Source organism: Corvus hawaiiensis, chromosome 3, assembly GCF_020740725.1.
Source record: "Corvus hawaiiensis isolate bCorHaw1 chromosome 3, bCorHaw1.pri.cur, whole genome shotgun sequence".
Lineage (NCBI taxonomy): Eukaryota > Metazoa > Chordata > Aves > Passeriformes > Corvidae > Corvus > Corvus hawaiiensis.
Genome location: NC_063215.1, coordinates 111,188,266 through 111,209,973, shown reverse-complemented (window position 1 = coordinate 111,209,973; position 21,708 = coordinate 111,188,266). Strand labels below are relative to the sequence as shown.

The 21,708-nt window shown below is 43.8% G+C and overlaps 1 protein-coding gene across 2 annotated transcripts in view; it reads left to right on the top strand.

The window, feature by feature from the left end:
• Positions 1-21,708, top strand: part of SPRED2 (sprouty related EVH1 domain containing 2) — a 59,905-nt gene that overhangs the window by 14,064 nt on the left and 24,133 nt on the right. Inside the window, exons 1-3 of one of the 2 annotated variants that reach the window (XM_048298850.1) lie at positions 11,181-11,212; positions 19,005-19,182; positions 20,511-20,679. In XM_048298850.1, the coding sequence (XP_048154807.1) occupies positions 11,196-11,212; positions 19,005-19,182; positions 20,511-20,679 (364 nt within the window). In that variant the 5' untranslated portion in view covers positions 11,181-11,195. Of the gene's footprint in view, positions 1-11,180; positions 11,213-19,004; positions 19,183-20,510; positions 20,680-21,708 lie in introns of those variants that run through there. The other variant, XM_048298849.1, reaches the window with a different exon arrangement.

Below are 21,708 nucleotides of genomic sequence, written 5' to 3'. Positions count from 1 at the left end.
ATGCAGAGCAGACCATAGGTTGGCATGAAGTTTCAATTGACTATTAAGTTTTTTAGCTAGGGATGTGATCTAATTAAGCTTGAAGAGCGTGCTTGCCCCAGGTGAATAGAAAACCTGCCCAAACAAGCGTTGTGGCACTGAGCAAAAATTACTCCCTATCAAAGGAGAAGCTTAATTTTATCCCTACAAATCTAAACAGGATGTAGCACCTTCAGCAGCCCATGGATGCAAGTTAAAGTTAATAAAGCCAGCTATTTGGAGATGGTGTGAGCACCTCTGGGCTCATCAGAGCCATCTGGGCCTATTCCACAGCAGCGTTTCAGGAAAGCAAGCGAGGTGCCTCTTGGAGCTTGCAGTGCCACATGCTTGGCAGAGGGTTGTGAGGAAGCCCCAGGTGCTATCCAGGAGTGGGATTTTTGAAACAGTGCCTGTGCCATCCTCCATACTGGCAACAGCTGGTATTATAGGCATGACAGGTGTCTGGGGTCCCTGGCACCAGAGCTCAGCCTTCCCCATCACTACCTTGGCAGGACTTGGTTCCCCATCACTTGGTTGGCAGGACAGTCCAGAGTCTGTAAGTGCCATGAAGATTTTTGAAGCTGCTTGAATTTTATTGTTGTTGTTGCTGTGATTTTGTTTGATGTCATTGGTGTGCCAGGTACTGGTGGACCTCAAACACTGGTTGATTTAATGGATAAGGCAGAAATGCCTCATGCAGCCAGGAGTGTGCAAAGCGAAGAAGCCATGAGATGTCCCAGAACAAACAACGCTTTCAGCATCATCTGGCTTACAACTGTCCTGAACACTGTGTCCTATCAGCAGAGCTGCCAGAGCTCAGAAGCTGGATGAGGCACCCCTCATTTTATTGTGCTTTGCTGTTACTTCTTACTATTTTTATATGCTTTGAAGAAAAGGACTTGAAAAGAGCCAGTCCATGACTTCTGAAAGTGTCTCTTGGGTATTGGCAGACAGTGGAGGAAAACACTGTTGTATTTTGCTAGTTGGCTCTCTCCTGATGATCTGCCTCAATGGCAGGAGCCAGAGTTCGGTACTTCTGTGGAAACATTGCACAGGGGTTTTTGGTGGCTCATTCCTTCATCTGGAGCAAAGAATGGGTGAAGTCAGAATATCTGGGTGTCATTTCAGAGTTGAAATGACTTTCCTGGGTGACACATCAGGGTGCAAAACACAGGAAGCCTTGGCAAGCGCTGTATATGGGCGCAGCTCCTTACCACCACCTCGAGTACTTAATTAGCCAGAGAGCATGAACCTTGACCGTGCTCCCGATAGTGATTTCCTAGAAGCTGGTACTTGTGGGCTCCGTCTGTTGTTGTTATTATTATTATTAAAATTTCTGCTTGTAACTGATGTGAGTTGTTTAATTACCAATACCAGTACTTGACAGGAGGAGCTACGATGTGGTGTAGAACATTCGGTCCCATAAAACCCTGGCACACGAGCACACGTGTGGCAAACAAACCCAAAAGGTAGCAAAGGTAACAACTGGTCTATTGAGTTTGCTGCAGCTCAGCAGGATTTGAATGTGGAAAGGGAATGTGAATTGGCAAAAGGCAGGTGCCCACTGATCACCATACTGTTACAGGCAGTCACTGTCCTGCTTGATACAAAACCAGAAGGCGTGTGGCTTGGTGTAGTGCGTGTCAGACAAATAGCAACTGCTTAATATTTGATCCAATATATAGATACGTATATATTTGTATGCAATAACCATACAAATAACATCTGCATCATTGTCACAGTTGTGGTAGAGGTCAAATCCAAGTGGAAAGCAGGGCTGATGGTATTGATGGTATTTTTAATGTAGATAATTTCCTGCCTGATAGTTAACTAACATCCACTAACTAACACAGAAATTTAATTGTATTTCTTAAACAGTGAATGCCCTAGTTCAAAGGGATGACTTTCAGTGGACAAAAATAATTCAGCTATAAATGGTATCGAAGAGCGAAGTGATGAGGACATATTAGGAGCATAAATATTTAAACCTTTTTTTCAGGTTAAGTTAAACTTATTTTCTGCATTGATGGCTTTCAGTGCTCTGGGAATTCTGCAGACGGATTTGAATTCTGCTCTTAGGTTGGCATTGAGTACACGTGCATAGCTTTGGTTCCAATGGGAATTATCTAAATTTCTTGCAGGCTTGTGCAAGAAGAAGGTGGAGAAGTTGCTTGAAAAAGATCCTAAGTGAAGACAAATTGATGTGGGGTCCCTGTCTCCTACTCTCCCCACCTCCTTTAATAGCAGAAGACCTCTGGACAGTGCTGTGCCTCAGCCTGACTCACTTAAGGAAGATCAGTTATGTATGATAAAACAGGAGTCTGAGGGCTCCTTGTGGTGCTGCCATGAGCAAGCACAAGATGTTTCTGAGAGAAGTAAAGTTGGTGCCTCCAGACAAAGTGATGAGGTCTGTTCAGCTTTGGTGACTTGTGATGGTCTGAAAATAGTTGCGCCACCAGGTTGGTGCAGAAGTGGTGGTTGGCCTCAAGCACGTCCCAGCTGCATCCTTGTCATTCACAGCAGTGTTGGTTTTATTTTCATTTGAACAAAAACTTAAGGCAGGAAAGTCGAGAACAGCTTTTCTGTTTGTGGCAAAGCCCTTCATTTCCAACAAGTGCTACCTTAATATTGTTACAGTAAATGCACCAAAACACATATCTGGAGGGAATACCTAGCCCTGTGGCTGTGGGGGAAATGCAACAGCAAAATAACTTGATTTATTGGTGTCAGCTACAGAGTATTGTCCATGCATCAATTCATAATGGCTTTAGATGAGGTGAGAGCCGAGCAATGGTGTTGGTTAGGGAAACAGTAGATCAGTAATGTGCAGGATGGCCTCCCCATCTGACAGCTCTGGGGACCTGGGTGAGGAAACTCACTGCAGCTGCTTTTGTATAGAGAATAGTGTGACTTGCAGATGGACGTTTTTGCTGGTATCTTAAGCTTCAGAAAAACAAATATTCCCTCAAAATAACATTAAAAAAATAAACTTCCACTTCTTCCTGTTTTTATAGTTTGCTTGTTTCCTCAGTGTCATGGTTTTGTCTCCAGTACTGTAGATCATTAATCTTCAGAGGATCAGGACCTTCATAGAAGTATTTCCTGTACATGTTTATCTGTCTTTTTAACAAATTAGTATCTGCTTGTTCTCCTCTGAATTTTCCTGCAAATAATAGGAAATGCTCTCCTCAGTAATAAGGCTTTTTGTTAGAAAAAGATATCTAGATAAATCACTGCCAGGGGTTAAAAGTACCTTTTTTATGATTTTATTGATGGCATCCTTTAGGACATCTGCAAGTAGCACCAAATTCCAGAGGTCACTGTGTTAGTTTTGGCGAAGCATTGTTTCAGCTAAACTTCATTTACTTGGTTGTGAGTGCGTCTGGAAGACTCCTGTCCAAGTGTTAGCGGGAATTCCAGAAGAGGCATGCTGCTACATCCTAGGCTTTCTCTTGAGACAGCCACAGATTTCCACCTAATCCTTTAGCAAGGTGAGCGTTGGCCATTAGTCAACAGGGAAGTGCCTGTTTTCCACATCCACATGTTGCATTGCCTTGTTATAATGGGATGGAAACAATCTTCTCAGCTGCTACGCTACTAACTTTTGTTACTTTTAGCTAATCCCAACACAGTTTGTAAATACATGCATTAAATGTGTAAATATATTCCTCCTAAAACATGCGTGTGTGTGTGTGTGTGTTGGATGGGGACTTAACTCCCATGTCCTCCCTGGACTCATTGCAGCCCAAGCACATCTGGACAGGGTGAAGACAGGAGAAATGTGATTTCTACCCTCTCAAAATTGATGGTATGCATCATCCATGCATTTCCAAGGGAGAGCATTGGATTTGGATGAGTAACCAACTTTCCCCCTCAGCTTTCTGTTTTGAATGGAGCTGTCGTCATCTGACTCCATCTCTGAATCCGCTGGAGCTGGGCCTGTAACTCAGAGCTCATTCTGGCACTGCCTCGCATTTCCACAGCGGAATGCACTGACTTGTGTTGATATCCACAGCATCCTCCTGGCATTGGCCTGGTGGCTCCCAGGGCTGTCCCCATGGTGGAGGAAGCACAGGTTGGGCACCAGCCTCCTCATGGTGCTAAAATTAATAAAAAGGCATCCCTGGATTTTGCAGGTCCTTGCTCCACCTTTCAGATTAATGGTGGAAATAGCCCTTTATCAGACTCGGAGAGGCCCAAGGGAGTTTTCTTTGGTTTGGGTTTGGGGTTTTTTCAGACGTTTTGTTGACTTGTGATTTCCCATCATGGTGCAAACTGTTTAGCAGAGTTTGTACTCACCTTGCTTTTGGGCAGTGAGTGCATACATCTCTCCCTTAGAAGGCCATTGCTGTTTTCTCTGAATATTAATTTCTAGTGGAAAAGGAGGCCTTGCAGGGCAGTCTTGACACATCACTCTTCCACTGCCATCTTGTCTGGGAGCCAAAACATCACAGTGGAGTGCTGGGCATGGAGCTGCCCTCCCTTTGCACAGCTACAGCAGAAACCCATCTTCAGACCAAGGCTCTTCCTTGCTATAATTTCTCTTGCTCCAAGGTATTAATGGACATAGTGGCAGAGACGGATAAATCCTAAAGTCAGACTTATAGCTGGATGAAACTGCCTTAAGGAAAAAAAAACAAGTTTATAGGTGGAGCATCAAAGGGTAAGCATGCACCTCCTGTCAACCTTCTGTCCTTGTAGTTAAAATCCTGGTTAAATCTGAGTTTAAGGGGAGGAAAAAAAAAAGAAGCCATTTTGGATTGAGATAAACATTCGCGGTTTCATTATCATGCGCTGAACGTGCGTGGAGTGGTTGTTACACAGCTTGAGACAGAGAAAAACCAGTGTGAAGTTAGGGAAAAAAAATCAGGGTATATTTTCTTCCTCCTTTGTAGATACTTCAATAATTTATTGGAAGTCGATAGTATAGATTGGGCTTTACCCAAAGATAAAAGGTGGATGCTTTTTTCCCACAAATCTTTTGCAAGAAGATGATGTTGCTTCTCTTCAGTGTTCATTTTTTGATGTTTTTAAGCAGTGCTGTGGCCATTTAAATTAATAAACTGGCATAAGCTGTTAGCAGGTTTTTTTGGTCTGATGTTCTGGTATTCCCTAATGAATCCAGAAGATTTGAGGTGGCAGCTCCCAGCTAATAGTGAGTGTACCAAAAACCCTGATGGGTACAGGATGAGAAGCTGCTTCACCATCTTTGCTGCTAAAAGGAAAGACCATGGGAGTCTTTGATCTCCTTCATATATATCCGGGGACTCCAGCTGTCCCTATGCTGAACCTTTTTGGAAGGAATGGGTGTGAGAGCATGAACATGCAGTGTGTTGAACAACTCATCCTTACCTGCCAGAATGAGAAAAGAGGATGACCCCAAGATGTTTCCCCTGATTGATTTCTCTGCTGTGTGCAAGCAAAATCCCTCTTGCCAGGGACACATTCAGCGGGCACTTGGCACCACCCTATCTTTCAGCATTTAAAAGATTCTGCCTATTAAAGCAGAGCACAGGAAATGCAAGCCATTAAACGCATGTGACAGTGTTGTGACCAGGCGAAGGACAGTGGTAGGGAGAGAGGCACAGGCACGCAACTGCCGGCATCTTGAGGAAACGCTTGTTTGTTTGTCCTTTTTCCAAAGCCCTTCGGCTGTGCACGGGAAGCGACGGCAGAGATGTAAACAGGAAAGCTGGCTGCAGGGAGAACAAAGTAGGGGTTAGGAGATGCACATAGTTGGCCAGAGGAAACTGAAAGGTACTGGTGAGAAATCTCTGCCTGCTATAGGACTTTAATAATAAAATCAGTAAACTAAGAAAGAGAATCATAGAATCATAGAGTGGTTTGGTTTGGAACGGACCTTAAAACTCATCTTACTCCAAAGCCCCTGCCATGGGCAGGGACATTTCCCAGTAGACCAGGTTGCTCAAAGCCCCATCCAACCTGACCTTGAACACTTCAGGAATGGGGCATCCACTGCTTCTCTGGGCAACCTGTGACAGTGCCTCACCATCTTCTGAATAAAGAAATTTTTTTTAATATTTAACCTGCCTTCTTTCATCTTAAGGCCATTCCCCCTTGTCCTGCCACTGCATGCCCTTATGAAAATAGTTTAATGCTGGATGTCCTGATCCAGGGCAGGCATGGTGACACTTGCAGTACCCTTTACAGGAGGGGAAGCCTGCTCTGTGTTGTTTCTGTGCTCCGAAGGAGGCAGATTGTGAGGATCACTGTCATAAATGAGCAATAAAATAATTCCCACATTACTAAAAATGTAAGTGGAGTCATAAGCGTTAACCATCTTCCTTTAAGTCTATAAAATAGCAGCTTGTTCCCAAGAGTACTGAAAAGAAGAGCTGGACAAGGTACATTTTAAGGGCAAGATAATGTTTTACTAACACTGACAGGAGAAGCAGAGTGATCCTGAAAACTTAAGTGGATTAGTTCAAGTCAGTCCCCAGCAAAACAGGGAGCTGGCTGACAGGAAGCACAGTCAACATCAGATTGAGAGGATGAAATTGGAGCTGCTCAGCATGGTTTTATGGGAGTTTTCAGTGATTTTAGGAATGTAGGTGGATAAAGATTATCGTATCCTTGTGTCTGCCTCTTGGTCTGCAAGTGGTTTTACCGTGGAGTATTGAGTCGTGGCGTGGGGGCTTTCCAGAAGATAGTGCCAGCCCTGAGAGAGCAGTAAAGATGATTTGAAATCTAGAGGGAAGAAATTGGAGAAGACACAAGATGATATATCTGGTTTAGGATGTGCATAATTAGTCTGAGAGTACTCGCATGGTAAAAAAATTTTATCCTAAAGAAAGGGAAAGCAAAGATGCAGTGGATAAAAGATTCACACTTAAGTACCTCTACTTTGAGCTAAGTATTAAAGTGCAAAAAAAAAAAGGGAGGAGCAAGGCCTTGGTTTTTCAGTAGCTTGTTTTTTAAACCAGTTTCCTATCAAGAAAATGAAAGTTTGCAGCGTGCTGTGTGATGATTGAGGCCATGTCACACAAGTAAGGCAAAGTACAGGGTTAGCTTTCCTGGAGTATATTACAGCTGTTTGTCCAGGTATCAATTAGGAGCCATGGAGGAAGGGTTTAATTAGAAGAAAAGCACATGAGGCTTTTCCGGCGTGGAGGAGCTTGGTGCATGTCATTTGTGTAACCTCTTTTCTGGTCGTGGATGTTTATTTGGAGTCAAGTAAGACGCTCTTGGCATTTTCCTTTGATCTGTCTGCAGGGAAATGAAATCCATATGGCCTCCACCCAGATCCTGGCTGGGAATACCCATCTATGCTGGGGTCATTTTTTTGTTGTCATACATATGTACAAAGGTCCATTCATCTATGAGAATGACATTCAATATAGGGAAAACATGGTCATGATATGTAGGGAGGAGCATTTTGGTGCTCCCAGAATGTTCAGCAGCCTAAACCGTATCGTAAAATGTCTGAAGTCCTTCCTAAGGATCTACTTTTGTGCTCTTTTTCCTATTTTTTTGCCATACTTCCTGCTCTTCCCTACAACACAGCTTAATAAACCCAGTATTCAAGAAAGCTTTGTAGACAACAGGGACAGCATGAGTGAAACGGGTGTCTCTCAAGTGCTGGGCATAAAACTACACTGACCATGTTTATGAAGTCTTTTGTTTGGGTTTGTTGTTTGTTATGGGGGGATTTTGATTTGTTGGGGTTTTTTTTGTTTGTTCTATTTTGGGTTTTGTTATTTTTTTAAATTTAAACAAAAATGGAGAAAAGTGACCTTCTTTACCTCTTACAAGGCACAGCAAGCAGTGCTCAGGCAGTACTGCTGTGGTTAATCTTGAATGCTACACCTAAGGTGGGTAGCCTGGTGTTCCCAGAGGATGAGGCATAACAAGTTTCAGTATTCCCAAAGTGGACCTGGGCCTACAGATACTCAAACACCTCACACTGCACTGGAAATGAGTGCAGAGACATCTTTGTGCCCAGTTCACCACTGCCAAGGCTTGGTCCCGGGCACTCTGTTAATGTTTTGCTGCAGAAGTTCAGCCCATTGACATGACTGCTATTAACAAGGTGACCGAATTTCATTCTTCTCACCACAAGTACTCCAGCAGCTGCAGTAAAAATGGGCTCCCCTTGCTCCAGCCACTGTCTCAGCTCTTTGAACCATGCTTGCAGTTGGCTGGCGGGCAGCAAAAGGCAGATCCACCACCTTGCTGGCTCCCCAGGTGCAATGTTTACTTAAGATTTCTAACAGCAGAGCCCTGTAGCGGCATGAATCTTGCTGGGAAGTGGGGAAAATATTCATGTGTTGGCACAGCCGCTCTTCGATCCACACTAGGAACTGCAAGAAAGCTTTAGAGGATATTTCACTGTAGCACTGAGCTAGTAGGGTTGGGTGTGCAATCTACTGGACAGGGCAGTATTTAAGGGGAAAAATAACAATTATTTTAATATTAATGTTTTTTTAAGTGCAGCATCATTGCCTGTCTTGGAGCTGAGGTTTGTTAGCTTAGCCTTAAGGTTAAAGAATGTGTGCAAAGGTGAGAACCCAACCAGTGAGTGATTCAGTTGATGCTGATCCAGTGGCTTGATATCTGCTTCCCTTTGGAGAAAACTGTTGGGAGCAGGGCTTGAAGCCAGCTGAATGAATTGGTGGTTCTTCTTGACAGATGCAACAGCTTCTGGGTGTAGACGAAAGGCAAGGGCATTATTTCCATCCCTATGGATTGAGCATGCTGTAACATTTTAACAGAGAGCTTTTTTCCGTCTTGCATTTTCACACGCGGTGTTTGTCCCCACCTGCCCCTGACCCTGTGCTGACCAGCAGCTTTGCACAGGTTACCCAGGTGGTGGCTCAGCCCAGTCCCATGAGCTGAGAGCTGCCCCACAGCAGCTGCGAGACTGTGGTACCTGTACAGTGTGATGGCTTTCCTATGTAATTGGTCATGCTGGAACTGTTTGTTAATGTTGCTCATTGGTAAGAACCTTCTGACAGTCCCAAGTCTCTCTGTGTGCTGAGCCTTGAGTTTTTAGGAGGACCAGTGGCAGGATGGTCTGCAGACCAGTAGGAAGGCAAGAAAACAGACAAGCTTTGGGGAGATGTAACTGCTCAAGATGTTGTTTCAAAAACATTGTTACAACACAGCTTATTCAAGGATAGTTTTGTCTTACACAGGGAGGCTAATTTCATCTTCCCCCATCCCTTGGGAGAAAAGCTTTAGAAACTGGACTTGCAGCAAAAAGTGCCAGACAGCTTTCTTGAATTTTTCTGGCTGACGTTGCTTTGGACTTGTGTGCTGAGTTCTTGCTGGAGACAGATGAGGATTGAGCTGATGGGTGCTGCATTAAGCATTTGAAGGTAAAAGCAGTGTTGCTGCAGAGCTTGAAGAGGAATGTGAGGTGGCAGATTCCGGCACATCTGGATAGGATGAGATGTGGACTGGGGATGTGCAATTAAAATCTAAAAAAACCCCCCACCTATTGTTTTAATTACTTGCATAGCACGATACTCTGACTGATGAGTTAACCCACTGGTTGCAAATGCACTTCTACCAACACAGACTGCCCTTTGGCCATCAAATTAAAGATCTTTTTATGCTGTATATTGAAATTCAGTAAATGCAGCTGTCCATTGATACCACTGTAACAAATTTGACATGCTGCTTGTTGCCTTTGAGCATCAGGGTCATCAAGGGCTTTGGACTGTGGCTTGATTCCACTGTCATGACAAAATCCAGCCAAGCTGCAAATAGGTGCCTGCAGCTGCACCTGCACAAGTGCTCACTGGGTGCTGGAGAGAAGCAGTGAACAAATGTTGGTGACTTGGAATGTCATGGAATCAAAATAGTTTGGATGGGAAGGAACCTCTAAAGGCCATCTAGTCCAACCCCCTCTGATGTCCCAGCATCCTCCATGCAGCCTGGTGCCTGGTCACTGAAGCTGGGTTCAAGCCTCGTTGGTCCTTAGCTCAACATTTCCATGGTCCAAGCATGAGGTTTTCAGGAGCACATGTGATTTTAGGTTGCCAATGTCTGTAAAGTAGGGATGTGGCTGTCCTCTAAAGGATGCTTGCAGGCAGCATCACCTTGGTCACCATTCTCCACCTTGAGGAAAAGGGGATTTTTGTCCCAAATCAGGATTGAAACCATTTGGGTTTGAGGCAGACAGAAGCAGCTGAGCCTGGAAACACTTAGTTAGCTTTCTTCTGCCCTCATGCCTTATCATCAGCATAGATTAGTTCAGAAACTGGACAGGTATTTTTAGAAGCTGCTTTCAGAGCCCCAGTGTCACAATTTTTATTCTTCTTGTTGGTGCTGAGGCATTTCTTGAGCAACATTTCTGCTTTAATGAGAATACGTTGGGGATCATCATAGAACTTTTGGGGACATGCATGGCACCCTGGCTGAGTGAGGGGTTCCAGCAGTTGTGAAGGTTTCTGAGCAGCAAGGGGGCATTTGAGACCAAGTGTCCAAAACGAAGCTTGTGTGCAGGGATGTCACTGTTGGCACTTCAGTTGTGTAGGCTGCCAGCAAAGGTGGGGTGTATGAAGATCTATAGCTGATACCAGCTCGTTGCCCACTGGAAGTATTTAAAACCCCATTAAAAGTTGTGATGGAGGCAGACACATTGGGAGGCTGAGCGCTTCCTCCAAACCTTTTGAGTGGTTTGGACCCTTGGTCCCAGTGCTGTGTTGGCAGCTTTTGGGAATAAAGTGCTGACAGGCTACCAGAGGAAATGACACCTGCGTTCAACTTTGGACCTGTTTGCAGCCCTGGGTGCGTGGGTGACATGCCTGCTGGGCTGGGGCAGCCTGTCGGCAGCACGTTTGCCCCATCAGCTGCTGCTAAACACCCCCATCATGAGTTTATGGCAGCTGTATCATAATTATTTTATTTTTTTCCCAGCCTGTAACCGGGGTGGGGAAACAAGGATCTTTGGTCGATGTGCTCTTCCGAGCCAGGAGGATATTGCGAATGAGTAATGGTCCGGCTGGGGCTGTAATGTGCAGAATACCTCTGGGATGACTCACCCCGCACAATGCAGCACATCCCTCAAGGAGACTGAATCACGAATGGGGGGAAGCCGCTTGCCTGCCCGGCAGCAGCCAGCTGGGACACGGGGTAACCAGTGCAGGCAGGGAGGCTGGCGGTGGCAATGGTGGTAAAATGGAGCAGTAAAGGTTTAACATGTAGAGGAAATGGCATCCCCCAGCAGGTAAGTGTGCTCTGGATGCATATGATTCCATATTTTTTACTCCTGGGGTTTTTTTTCCTCCGCCTTCCCCCATCTGCCCCCACAGCCCTTCTGAATGTTGTCTAAATCAGCATATGATTTATCAGTGAATATGTATGAATTCTTCTGTGAAACACAGCCTTTCATTTATGGTTACATATCAGGTTTTTTTCAGAACTAATGGTTCAACATTCACCCTTTCTTTAAATACCAATAGGAAAAATAGATGCTGCCTGGGAAGCTGCTTCCCTTATTGTCCCTCTCCATGGACATTTGATGGAGTAGGGGATTTAAAGAGAGGTTGAAGGCAAAAACAATGTGCATGCTGGTTTTGATATAGCCAAGAATGTCTTCTTTTTTATGTTTATTTCTCTGGCAAAAGATGAAAACCCTTTAGATTTAGAGGCTTACTCCCTCACCTCTCCTCTGATACAGACCCAGCTGGAATTGAGTCACAGAATTATTTTATTTCTTTAATATTTGCAAAATATTATCTACTCTTCATAGTTATAACATACGTGTCATTGAGGATGTTTACAGAGGGGTAAATATTGTTGTAGTCTCCACTGATCAAAATGGAGGAGAGTGGGGGAAAATTCAACTTCCTTTGGGTGACCGATTTTCTTTCTTTTCTTTGTAAACTTTGAGTTTACAGGAATACTCTGTATATGTTTGTGTGCAGACATAATCATTTTTCTGGAATGCAGTTTCTGTGGTTGTGTGTTGGGGTGTTATTTTGCTAAATATTGCTATTTATTAGCTAACATAGGATAGCAGTAATGGAGTGCTTATGGTCAGTTTATGCTAGGAAAAAAATTAGGGCAGAACTTGGTTGTGGCTTTTTTTTTGAGGTGGGGGGAATCAATTCAGGATGCAGATCTTATGAATCTACCTGTTTGGCTGGCTAAACTTCAGTGTGATTTTTGCTTATCTTACACGTGATATAAAACAAATACCATCTGTCATGCAACAACAATTTATTAGTCATTACTGTAAATGATAGTGCTAATTAGCTTCCTTGTAATCTTAATATTTTGTTCTCTTGCACGAAAATAGGAGGACTTGAGGCTGCAACTCTTGCCTGTACTGCATGAGGTGCAGGGCAAATTATTCAAATTTATTATGCTGCCCCTTTTAACTTTTCAAGACGTGCCATCATGTGCAGCTATAACCATTTGTTGCAACAAATTTGAAGGAAAGTCTTTTTTGAGAGCTTCCCTTGAATGGTTGCTCATTAAAAGTTTTGTCATTAGTGTGCATGTCCCAGTGATGTCATGGCTACCTTTTAGCAGAAAAAAAATCAAAATACTGTTTTGGGTCTTTTTGTAACAAAATTGGCTGTGGCTTTTGGTAGCTCTAGCACAGTTTCAACAATGTTACATAAATGCTTCAATACAGACACAAGTCATAAGTTAATCTGCCCCAATGCCATTAGATTTTAATTTTAATTCAATATTGTTTGTGTAATAAGCTAATTTCTGGGGAGAGACTTTAAATTCTGTGCGCTTGAGCTGCATCAGTGAATCTTTGCTTGCCTATCAGCTGGCTTGTTAGCCAGCTTTTTTCCCTAAAAAGCTGCTTCCAATTCACTTGAGGTTTTCTCCACATGTACAGCACTTTGTGGGGATCACTGGGCAAGTCTGGCACAGGAAAAGATGTTATGCTGGTCAGAAAAAAATTGATTTAATCCATGCAGGACTACATAATACATATATTTTTGAATATATATATGTATATATGTATTTCAGGAATGAATTCTCATGTACTTCCTGGAAGGACCTGAACTAATTACGGGATTATGAAATCCCATTTGAGCTAGTTAGGATAGAGCTGTTTCTCGTAAACTCAATAAAATCAGCCTTAAATGTTGAACAAACGTTTTGGTGAAAGGATTCCTTTGTTCCTTACTGCCTCGGCATTTAAGGGAGATGTGGAGGCGGGCGGCTGGGTTGTTGCAGGTGTCTTGGTTTTTTGAGAAGTCCTTTTTCTTCTGGAAAAAAAAAAAAAAAAACAAACCAACCAAAACTGCTATTAGTTTTTCCTATGGAGGATTTTTGGATGCACTGCAGTGCTGGAAGCAAACCCAGTCTTGCTGAGCACTGGCTGTGGAGACCTGACCCCTCTTCATTTTGCCCTTGGGGCTGCTCTAGACTCAACCAGCATCTCTGGAGCAAGAAATGTGGAGACTGAATTGTTTGTATTTACTCTGACTGTGTGGAAACTAAAATTTCCCAGATGCTCTTTTATTCTGCTGGTATTGGATTTGAAAGGCAGAAAAATACAGGTTGCAAATTGGTTATACAAGAGTTGGGTTACAGGTAGAGTGGTTCTTTGTTCCTGACATGATGCAGAGGTGAGGGCAAGGAAGACTTTTGGGAGGTTTTCCATGGTTTTCTTCAGATTCCATTCTAACATTTGATCTGGCCAGAGAGACGCAGATGTCTTTTTTTCTTGGTGATATTTAATGAAAAAGTTTCAAACCTGCTGGAAATCTAAATGGTATGGAAATATCAACTTAATTTGCTGTAGCTGCATGCACTCAGAAGGTTTCTTTCAAAGAAATTGGTAAGTTAGGATTTGAAGAAGAAAATGCTGGTTATCATCTGCAGATAATCACCCTTGCTAGAAGGTTCACGAACCAACCAACAGATAAAGGAAGTGGGACTCCAAAAATGGCAGCTTTTCATGTCTTCCACCAAAATGTCCCTGCTTTCTGGCTGTGGGATGAACTGCAGAGAGGATCCTTACAATATAACCTGCAGCAATCACCTGGGCAGGATGGGATGGCTTTAACTCCAGCTGTCAGAGCTGCTGGGTCAGGGAAAATACCTGGCGCTGTGAAATACATCCAGGTCAGCCAGAGACAGGTTATGCCCCAGTAGTTGTAAAGTTACATTTGTTTGGATCTAGATAGTTTAAATTGTGTTTATGTGCCTGGTTCAGCTGAACAGCTTGATTTTTGCTGCTGTTCCATTAGCAGCCTCCTGCTGTCCTTTTGGCTCTTCCCTGAAACCTGGGATCTGGGAATGTAGATGTGTGCATTAAAAGACAGAAATCCATAATGTTGAAACCCATTATATGCAATTACCTTTTTTTCTGAGACCTGAATCTCTCCTGGCCTTGTAAGCTGTTGAGTTGGGAAGGGAGGAAAATACCAAAGTGCCTTATGGCAGCAATAGCGTGGAAGTTTATAAGCTTATATTTTGATCAAGTAGCTTGGCTAGAGGGAAAAACACTACTGAGTTATGGAAGGTGTCTGTGAAGTGTTTTAGATGCTAGATGTGACTCAAAAAAAAGTAGTAAATTTGGTGGGTTGGACTACTTTTTTTCCCCCTTGGGATTTTTAGACATCTTGGATGGTATTTGCAGTTGCTGCTTTGGAAGCAAAGTGGAAAAGAAGAGCAGCTGGTGGAAGGGAGTTGTCTACTTTGACCCTCCTTTTACGAAGACAGTGGTGAAAATAAAGCCTTAACTAAGGAGTGAATTGCTTGGTGTTTAGTCCTGGATGAAGGATTGCAGCCATAAGCCCCCATTGGCCATCCAAGGGGCTCATGTCTTTGTCCCCCGCTGGTGTTGCTGGAGGTGATGTGGCTCATGTCCGAGAGCACAGGATGATGGCAGCCACTGTGTGCATGCTGGGGGGCAGCACTTCTATCAGCTTTAAATGTCACCTGTCTCTTAGGCACACAGACGCTCTGCGAGTTGGACTTACAGCTACTGCAACCAGGGTTCAGTGATGACAGAGGTAATACTCAGTTCCCTTCTTGTTTACGAAAATTCTGTGTCCTCCGGAAGAGCACTTATACATGCACACACTCTTTTCTACTTTTGTAGATATATATGCATACCCACGAGCTATAATTTTTAAAGAGTTCTCTTTTTCCTTCCAATGAAAACAACACGTGCTTTTCGGTGCTACCTTTACTCCCCAAGTTCTTTCTGGTTTTTTTTTTTACTCAGGGCGGGGCAGGCAGACAACCTGGAGCAGCCCTGGAACATACTGGCTGCCTGCCATTGCAGCTGGGTAATCCCTTCAGATACTTTCTTCCCAAGCTTTTAAGGCTGTTGAAGACAAATATGTAGGGTTAAGATAGCATTTAAGACCATAATTAAGAATAGTTTGCATGAAATAAATCCAACAATTAGAGCAGTCTTAAAAGTTTCAAGGATCCAATAAAACAAGGGGAACTAAGGCTACTGTGGGGTTTTCTCTAACTGTTTCATTTTTAGCTATCAGTATCTCATTAGTTGTAATGGACCAAATATTTTCACATACCTCATTAACCATTTCTTGTGAAAGAGTCAAATTGCACAGCTGCCATGCCAAAAATGCAGGTGGATGGCTTGAATATGGTTATTCTGCTACTCCAGTGCACCAACGTTTCATCAGTGGCACGCACATGGGATTTGCAGATCGCTCCTTTGCTCTTCAGGATTTGGAACACTTGGAACCAGCCAGAGCCTTGATGCAGTCGTGTAAAATTAAATAGCAAAGAAAATAAACAGCTTTTACACTAAGGAAGCGAGATCCTTATATGGAACTGAAATATTTGAGTACCTCCCAAGTATTTATCAACACTGGCATGAGAGAAAGAAGCATTGCCTATTCTAGGCTTGTGGATGGAAACAGCAGGCAGGATTTAGACATAGAAGACTGGAGGAAGCTGTGTGTAGGCTTGAAAATTCAACATGCAGCTTCTGAGTCCTAATCCAGTGATTAAACCAAGATGTCAAGCCCTAAGAACCCTTAACAACCTCCTTTCCTTCTACCTTTCCTTTCTTTTTTCCGAGTCCCTTGGCACAGGTTGCGCTTTGGGAAACATGCCTGTGGCTGGAGCAGAGCAGGAGTGGGGACGGGGCTCTGCAGGGAGCCCAGCGTCACCGGTGACTTTTGATCGTGCAGGAAAGCGTGCCAAGGGATTACGTTAATGGAGCCAGAGCTCTGCCTGCCCTGCCAAAGGTGAACCCTTCTGCTGGACAAGGCTCTTGTCTAATAGGGGAACAGAGGTTGTCTTGCCATGGCAGGGGAGTGGAAATTAGATTTTCTGGCTTAATAAACTTAAGGAGGTTGCTCTTCGGGATGGGAAGAGCACAGTTTAAATGGTGTTCTCTCAGCGTGCAGTGGCAGAGTTTGTAAGGGCCACAGGTCATGGATAGATGTGGATATGAAGAGGGAAACCGTGTGGCTGTGTGCCCCACCAGGTTGTCGTTATAATGGGCAGGGATGGTCAGGGCTCCTAAGTTTAATGAATAGTTATCCAGTAATACTCAAGTGTAATTGTGAGCCTAGAGAATTAACTGAGAGGTGATAGAAATGTGTAAATAACTGGCAGGAGTCACAAAGTACCGAGTAGCTGCTACTTGCTTAATTTTCCTTTAAGTGGACAGTTTCTGCAGCAAAGTAACTGAAAACAGCATTACTTTTGGGGCAGCCAAAGGCTCCAACTGCTGCCATAAAAGTGAATGGTAAATCCAGCAGGAAGCTATAATGCCAGTGGCAATTTTCAAATGTGGAAGGAGAAGCAGCAGTTTCTGCGGATGACTTTTGTAGGAGGATGGGAGGGAAGGTCGTATTGAGTGGCTCCGACTTCAGAAGAGAGCTAAAAATAAGTCCAGAAAGTATCCTTGGGGAATAAGTAGAAAGATACAGAAATGTATAGTTGGCTTTCTTTTTACTTCATCTGCTAATTGCTAATACTTATAGACCATATGGGAGAGGTACAGAGAAGAAAACAAAAACTGTCTTGGATGGAAGCAGCTCAATTTTTGCACAGTAGGAAATTAGCTGAAGTATTTTGCTTATTTCTGAGTATCAGGAAGTCAGGAGATTAACGTTGCTACTGTAAAATCTAGAAACAGGTTTTCATTAAAATATAAAAAGGTAACGATCTATTTATGGACACATTTGCCCTGTTTACTGTACCAGGAAGCTGCTTTAAGGACTCAAGCAAAAATATTCTTAAAAACATAGTTTCCCAGTTCTGTGAATACTTTGTGTGTTTCAGCTGTGGCCGTGTATCAGAGTGTGTTGGAAAGCTTTTTATCAGCCAGTGCAAAGTACTCAGGCAGCAGGGGATGAACTTCTAGCATCTGTGCACTGCTGTCATTATGTAGGTCCAGCGAGAAAGTTGGCACATCCATAAAATAAAGGCTGTGAAGAGAAAATTGCAGCATGTGTTTTGTGAGATCTGTGTAGCTGCGGAAGAGATAAGCTGGTCCCAGAAGATGCTCACTGCTTCCCTTGGTTTGTCCTCAGACTGCCTTCAGGTAGGATCCGTGAGACTGCTTGCTTAGATGCTAAATCTGGTCGTGTTAGAGAGAGGGAAGCTTGGAACTGAAGAGCTAGCACCTGAATTGCTGCAAAAATAATGTCTGAAAATGAAGCAGTTCTACCTGGTGCAGGATGAGGAAAGCTACTACTGCTTGTCATGCTGTACAGGATGCTGGGAAAATACCTGGATACAGAGCTTTTCTCAGGAAGGAATTTCTTTCCATAAAGGATGATACCTGTCGTTTTGAAAGGCTGCCTCTTGGAGCCCTCTGTGTGTTGATCCTGCTTCTCCTGGGGAGGTCACCTGGTAGCCTGGAGACGGACAGTCCTTGGGCACTTTTCTTTGCACATCCCTTTTTCTCACCCCTGTTGATGTTCCCAGGTTTGAGGGCCCTGCAGCAGCTTTGTGGGCACCTTTGGGTGCCTCAGCAGCTCTGCAGCTGACAGTGCCATGGTTGTGCATGGCTGCCATCCAAGCACATCGTGGTGACCTCCCTGCCAGGGCGTCACAGCTGGCAATGCTGTCCTCAGCATCTCTGTGTTAATCAGTGTCCAGCACGTGATGGGCAGCACTGATGCAGCGTCAGCATGAGGACAGAAAAGCTAATTTGGGTATTTCCCAACAGTTCTGTGCTGGGGACAACCCATTTTAGCTTGCAGTCTGTTGTATATTCCATGCAAGGTGTGTGGCTTTTGCTTGTGTTCCGTAGGGGCTTTTCTGCTTCCAAATGACCCTGGTGATGTCCCCAGCAGATAATGGAGTGACTGCTTTGTGGAAAGGGTACAGGAGGAGGCCTGGAGTCTCCCACTGTGGGGGCTCTTCTGAGCCCTTGTGGTGAGCATCTGAATTATCCCCAGATTTTAGGTGCTTCCAGAATAGTTTCTTGTGAGGTTATGACGCTCTGCCTTTCTCAGCCCCTTGAAATGCTGGTGAAATTATTTCAGGGACATGGTATGGTCCTGATGACCTGAGCTGAGCTGATTCCCATCTCTTTTCATCTGAGGTACCAGCTGGAGCCACATTTGTGGGGTTTTCCCCATAAAACTGTCCCAGATGTGGAGGAATTTGAGCATCATTTTCCAAAGCCCACTTCACAAATTTGATCACAGAAACCTTGAAACGCTTTGCTCATGGGTTATTTGAGCTCCATGTGTTCTTCCAGCACCTTGAAAACCTAATGTCCCAAAGTGGGAGTTGGGCCTGGGGTGGTGCCTGGTTCACCCCGGTCCCTGTGTGTAGCTTCATGAGGCAAAGAGTGTCAGGGACCATGGGTTGTTTGATCTGTGTGTTGACATCTGGAAACCCAGCAGGTTGGTGGGTCTCTTTCCTACGGTAGCTTGAGTGTTCCAGGCCATCCATGACAGAGGTGGACTTCCATCCTGGGCAGAAACTCTTCGCTGGGGTCAGCACAGCACCGTCTAAATACCACCCTCAAGAAAAACCACTGCGATGTGACTGTGATGCTCACAAAAGGTTCTGTTTTTGTTTTGTTGCCATTGCAGTGACAGCTATATTGTGCGAGTCAAAGCTGTGGTTATGACCCGAGATGACTCCAGTGGGGGATGGTTGCCGCAAGAAGGAGGCGGTCTCAGTAGAGTTGGCGTCTGCAAGGTCACGTACCCGGAGGGCAATGGAAGAAGTGGATTTCTAATCCATGGTGAAAGGCAGAAAGACAAACTGGTAATAGACCCTAATTCAACTTTTGTCTGTTCTTATAATGAGAATTATCCCAAATCTGTTGCTATTGTATTCTTGTGCAAGTTTTTAAAAAAAAAAAAAAAAAAAAAACCAGCCATATGCAAGTAATACCAGATTGGACAAAACAAACCCATCCTCATCTAGAATTGCCATCTTTTGCTACCTAGGCTGGCATAATGCCACCTGGAAGGAGCAGGTAAATTTTTGACATCCACGTGCAAAGATCCCCTTTGAATGAAAGAGGGCCTGTGGCTTTTTCCTTTTTTTTCTTAGACCTAGCGCGGGGGGTAAGTGAGAAGTGAATTGAAGTGTAAAGAGCCCATGAAGCCAGTCACATTGCACTGAGTAATGCAGTGCAAGCCTTTTAAAAGGGCCATGAATTATTTATGCTGTGTGCTGTTCAAGGTTTGAACAAGCTGAGTGAGAATATGAAGACAAGTTGTCTCTTATGAATTGACACACTTGGTTTCTCCTGGTAGCTGTTTATCTAAAAAGGAGCTCTCTTCTATCCCTGCACAAATCAAATTAATAAAGCCTTTTCCTGATTTCCAGGGGCCACTTGAAATGTTATAGTTTGCTATCTTGTTTTTATATATTTGATTCTTCTGAAATGCACTCCTGTGAAGATACGGGTTAGCTTAAAAACAGCACTCCCTCCACAGGCTCAAAAAATACCTTATTTGAGTCAGAAATGATCTTGCTTTCAAAAAGACTGGTGTTTTAAAGCTGTTTCAATTATGGTTTGTCTTTTGCAATGCTGTTTTGCTTAGGATGATTCTTTTGACATTATTTGGGAGCCATGCTTATGGTTTTGAGAGGTGGAGTAAGACATGACAAGCTATTCCTGTTGTCCCTGAGCATCACTCTAGAGATGGTTTTTGGCACAGCAGAACTTGAGATGAGTGTCTGGCTGGGGTGAACAATTTAAAAACAGTGAGGGGAGTGTTGCAGCACCTCCTAAATCTGCTGCTGGTGGATAAAACTTCTGTTGAGCAAAATTATTGAGGGAAGAGGTTGTCCTTCCTCCTGAGCCCCCCACTAGCTTAACCTGTGCCACACTGGGTCCAAAACATGCTCCTGGGGTAGGGAACGAGCGCCTACTCAAAGCACAAGCAAAAGATGAATGTGCAATGGTTTTGAGAACAATTACTGTGTCTGGTGTTTATTAGTCATCATTTGGTAGGGAAGGATGTTCCGCTATGCGAGGCATGACTTGGCTTGCTTTTGGGTCCAGCCTGAGACGGTGCTGGCTGTGTCCTTGGGGTGGGAAAAGTGACTTTGCTCCTCTTTTGGGGCTCATGCCCTCCCAGGTGGTGCTGGAGTGCTTTGTGAAGAAGGACCTGGTGTACACGAAGGCAAACCCCACCTTCCACCACTGGAAAGTTGACAACAGAAAGTTTGGGCTCACTTTTCAAAGCCCCGCTGACGCTCGAGCCTTCGACAGAGGAGTGAGGAAAGCCATCGAGGACCTCATCGAAGGTAGCGTGGGGGTGGACACTTCCACCCTTGGAAGAGTGGGCAGGGGGTTTGAGTCAGGGATGTGTTTAAAATCAGTTCTTGGGCTTGGAGTCTCTTGTGCATGTGTCCAAGTGTAGCTGGGGAGCCCTTATCCCACAGTGAGCAAACCCCAGCTTTTAAGAATTGAGTTTCCTCATCCCTTAGAGGAGATAAGGTGTTTCACTCAAGTATTTTTCAATCCTCTGTCCAGACTTCTCCCCATTTATTATCAAGTTTGTTGTTACTGCTTTTTTTGATAGGCTTGGGTTTCACACTGGTGATGGCAATTCAAACAGCCCAGGCTCTTTATTTGCAGTCAAATCTCATCTTACTGAGTCTTTGTTAAATCACAGGATTTAATTCCTGCCTGGAGTTGAATAAAACTTCGGTTTGTTTTTGGTTTTATTTTGTAGTAATTAGTTTTGTCTGCATCCTCTTAAGCTGAATGGTAGTTCTTGAAGACTTTGTTGTGTTTTGGGGTGTTGTTTTTTTAATTCTGTAAAAAATGCGTTTGAATTGTCTGCTTTGAAGTTGTCATAAATTTTTCCTTTTCACATTTCATTGCAATCAGGCAATCACAATACAGCTATAATTCAGTTGTATGTTATTTTAATGAAATTTGATTCTTCATACATTTTTTTCTTGATTTTTTTTTTTTTTAGCCATACTATTTTATGTAGGGGCTTAGTAATCCAAAGCCTTTTGCCTTCTCTTCCAGTGTGACCAGGGTATTTTTATACACAGATGGTACATTTTCTGAAGATACTAACTCAGATGTATGTATAGATGTATATTTTGAGTACATCAGCTCCATAAGACAACCTAATGTTCTGGATGGTCTGTCCTTGCTTTAACATGAACACGGTAGATGCTGGGAGAGAATTAATCCCCCAGGGCTCCTTGCTGGTAAATACCTCGTCAGTTAGAGGAAGGATCTTCTCAATTCATTTGCTTTTTTCTGTGCCATTAACATTGAGAAGTTACAAGCAGACTTTCTTCTTCTGGTTAAAA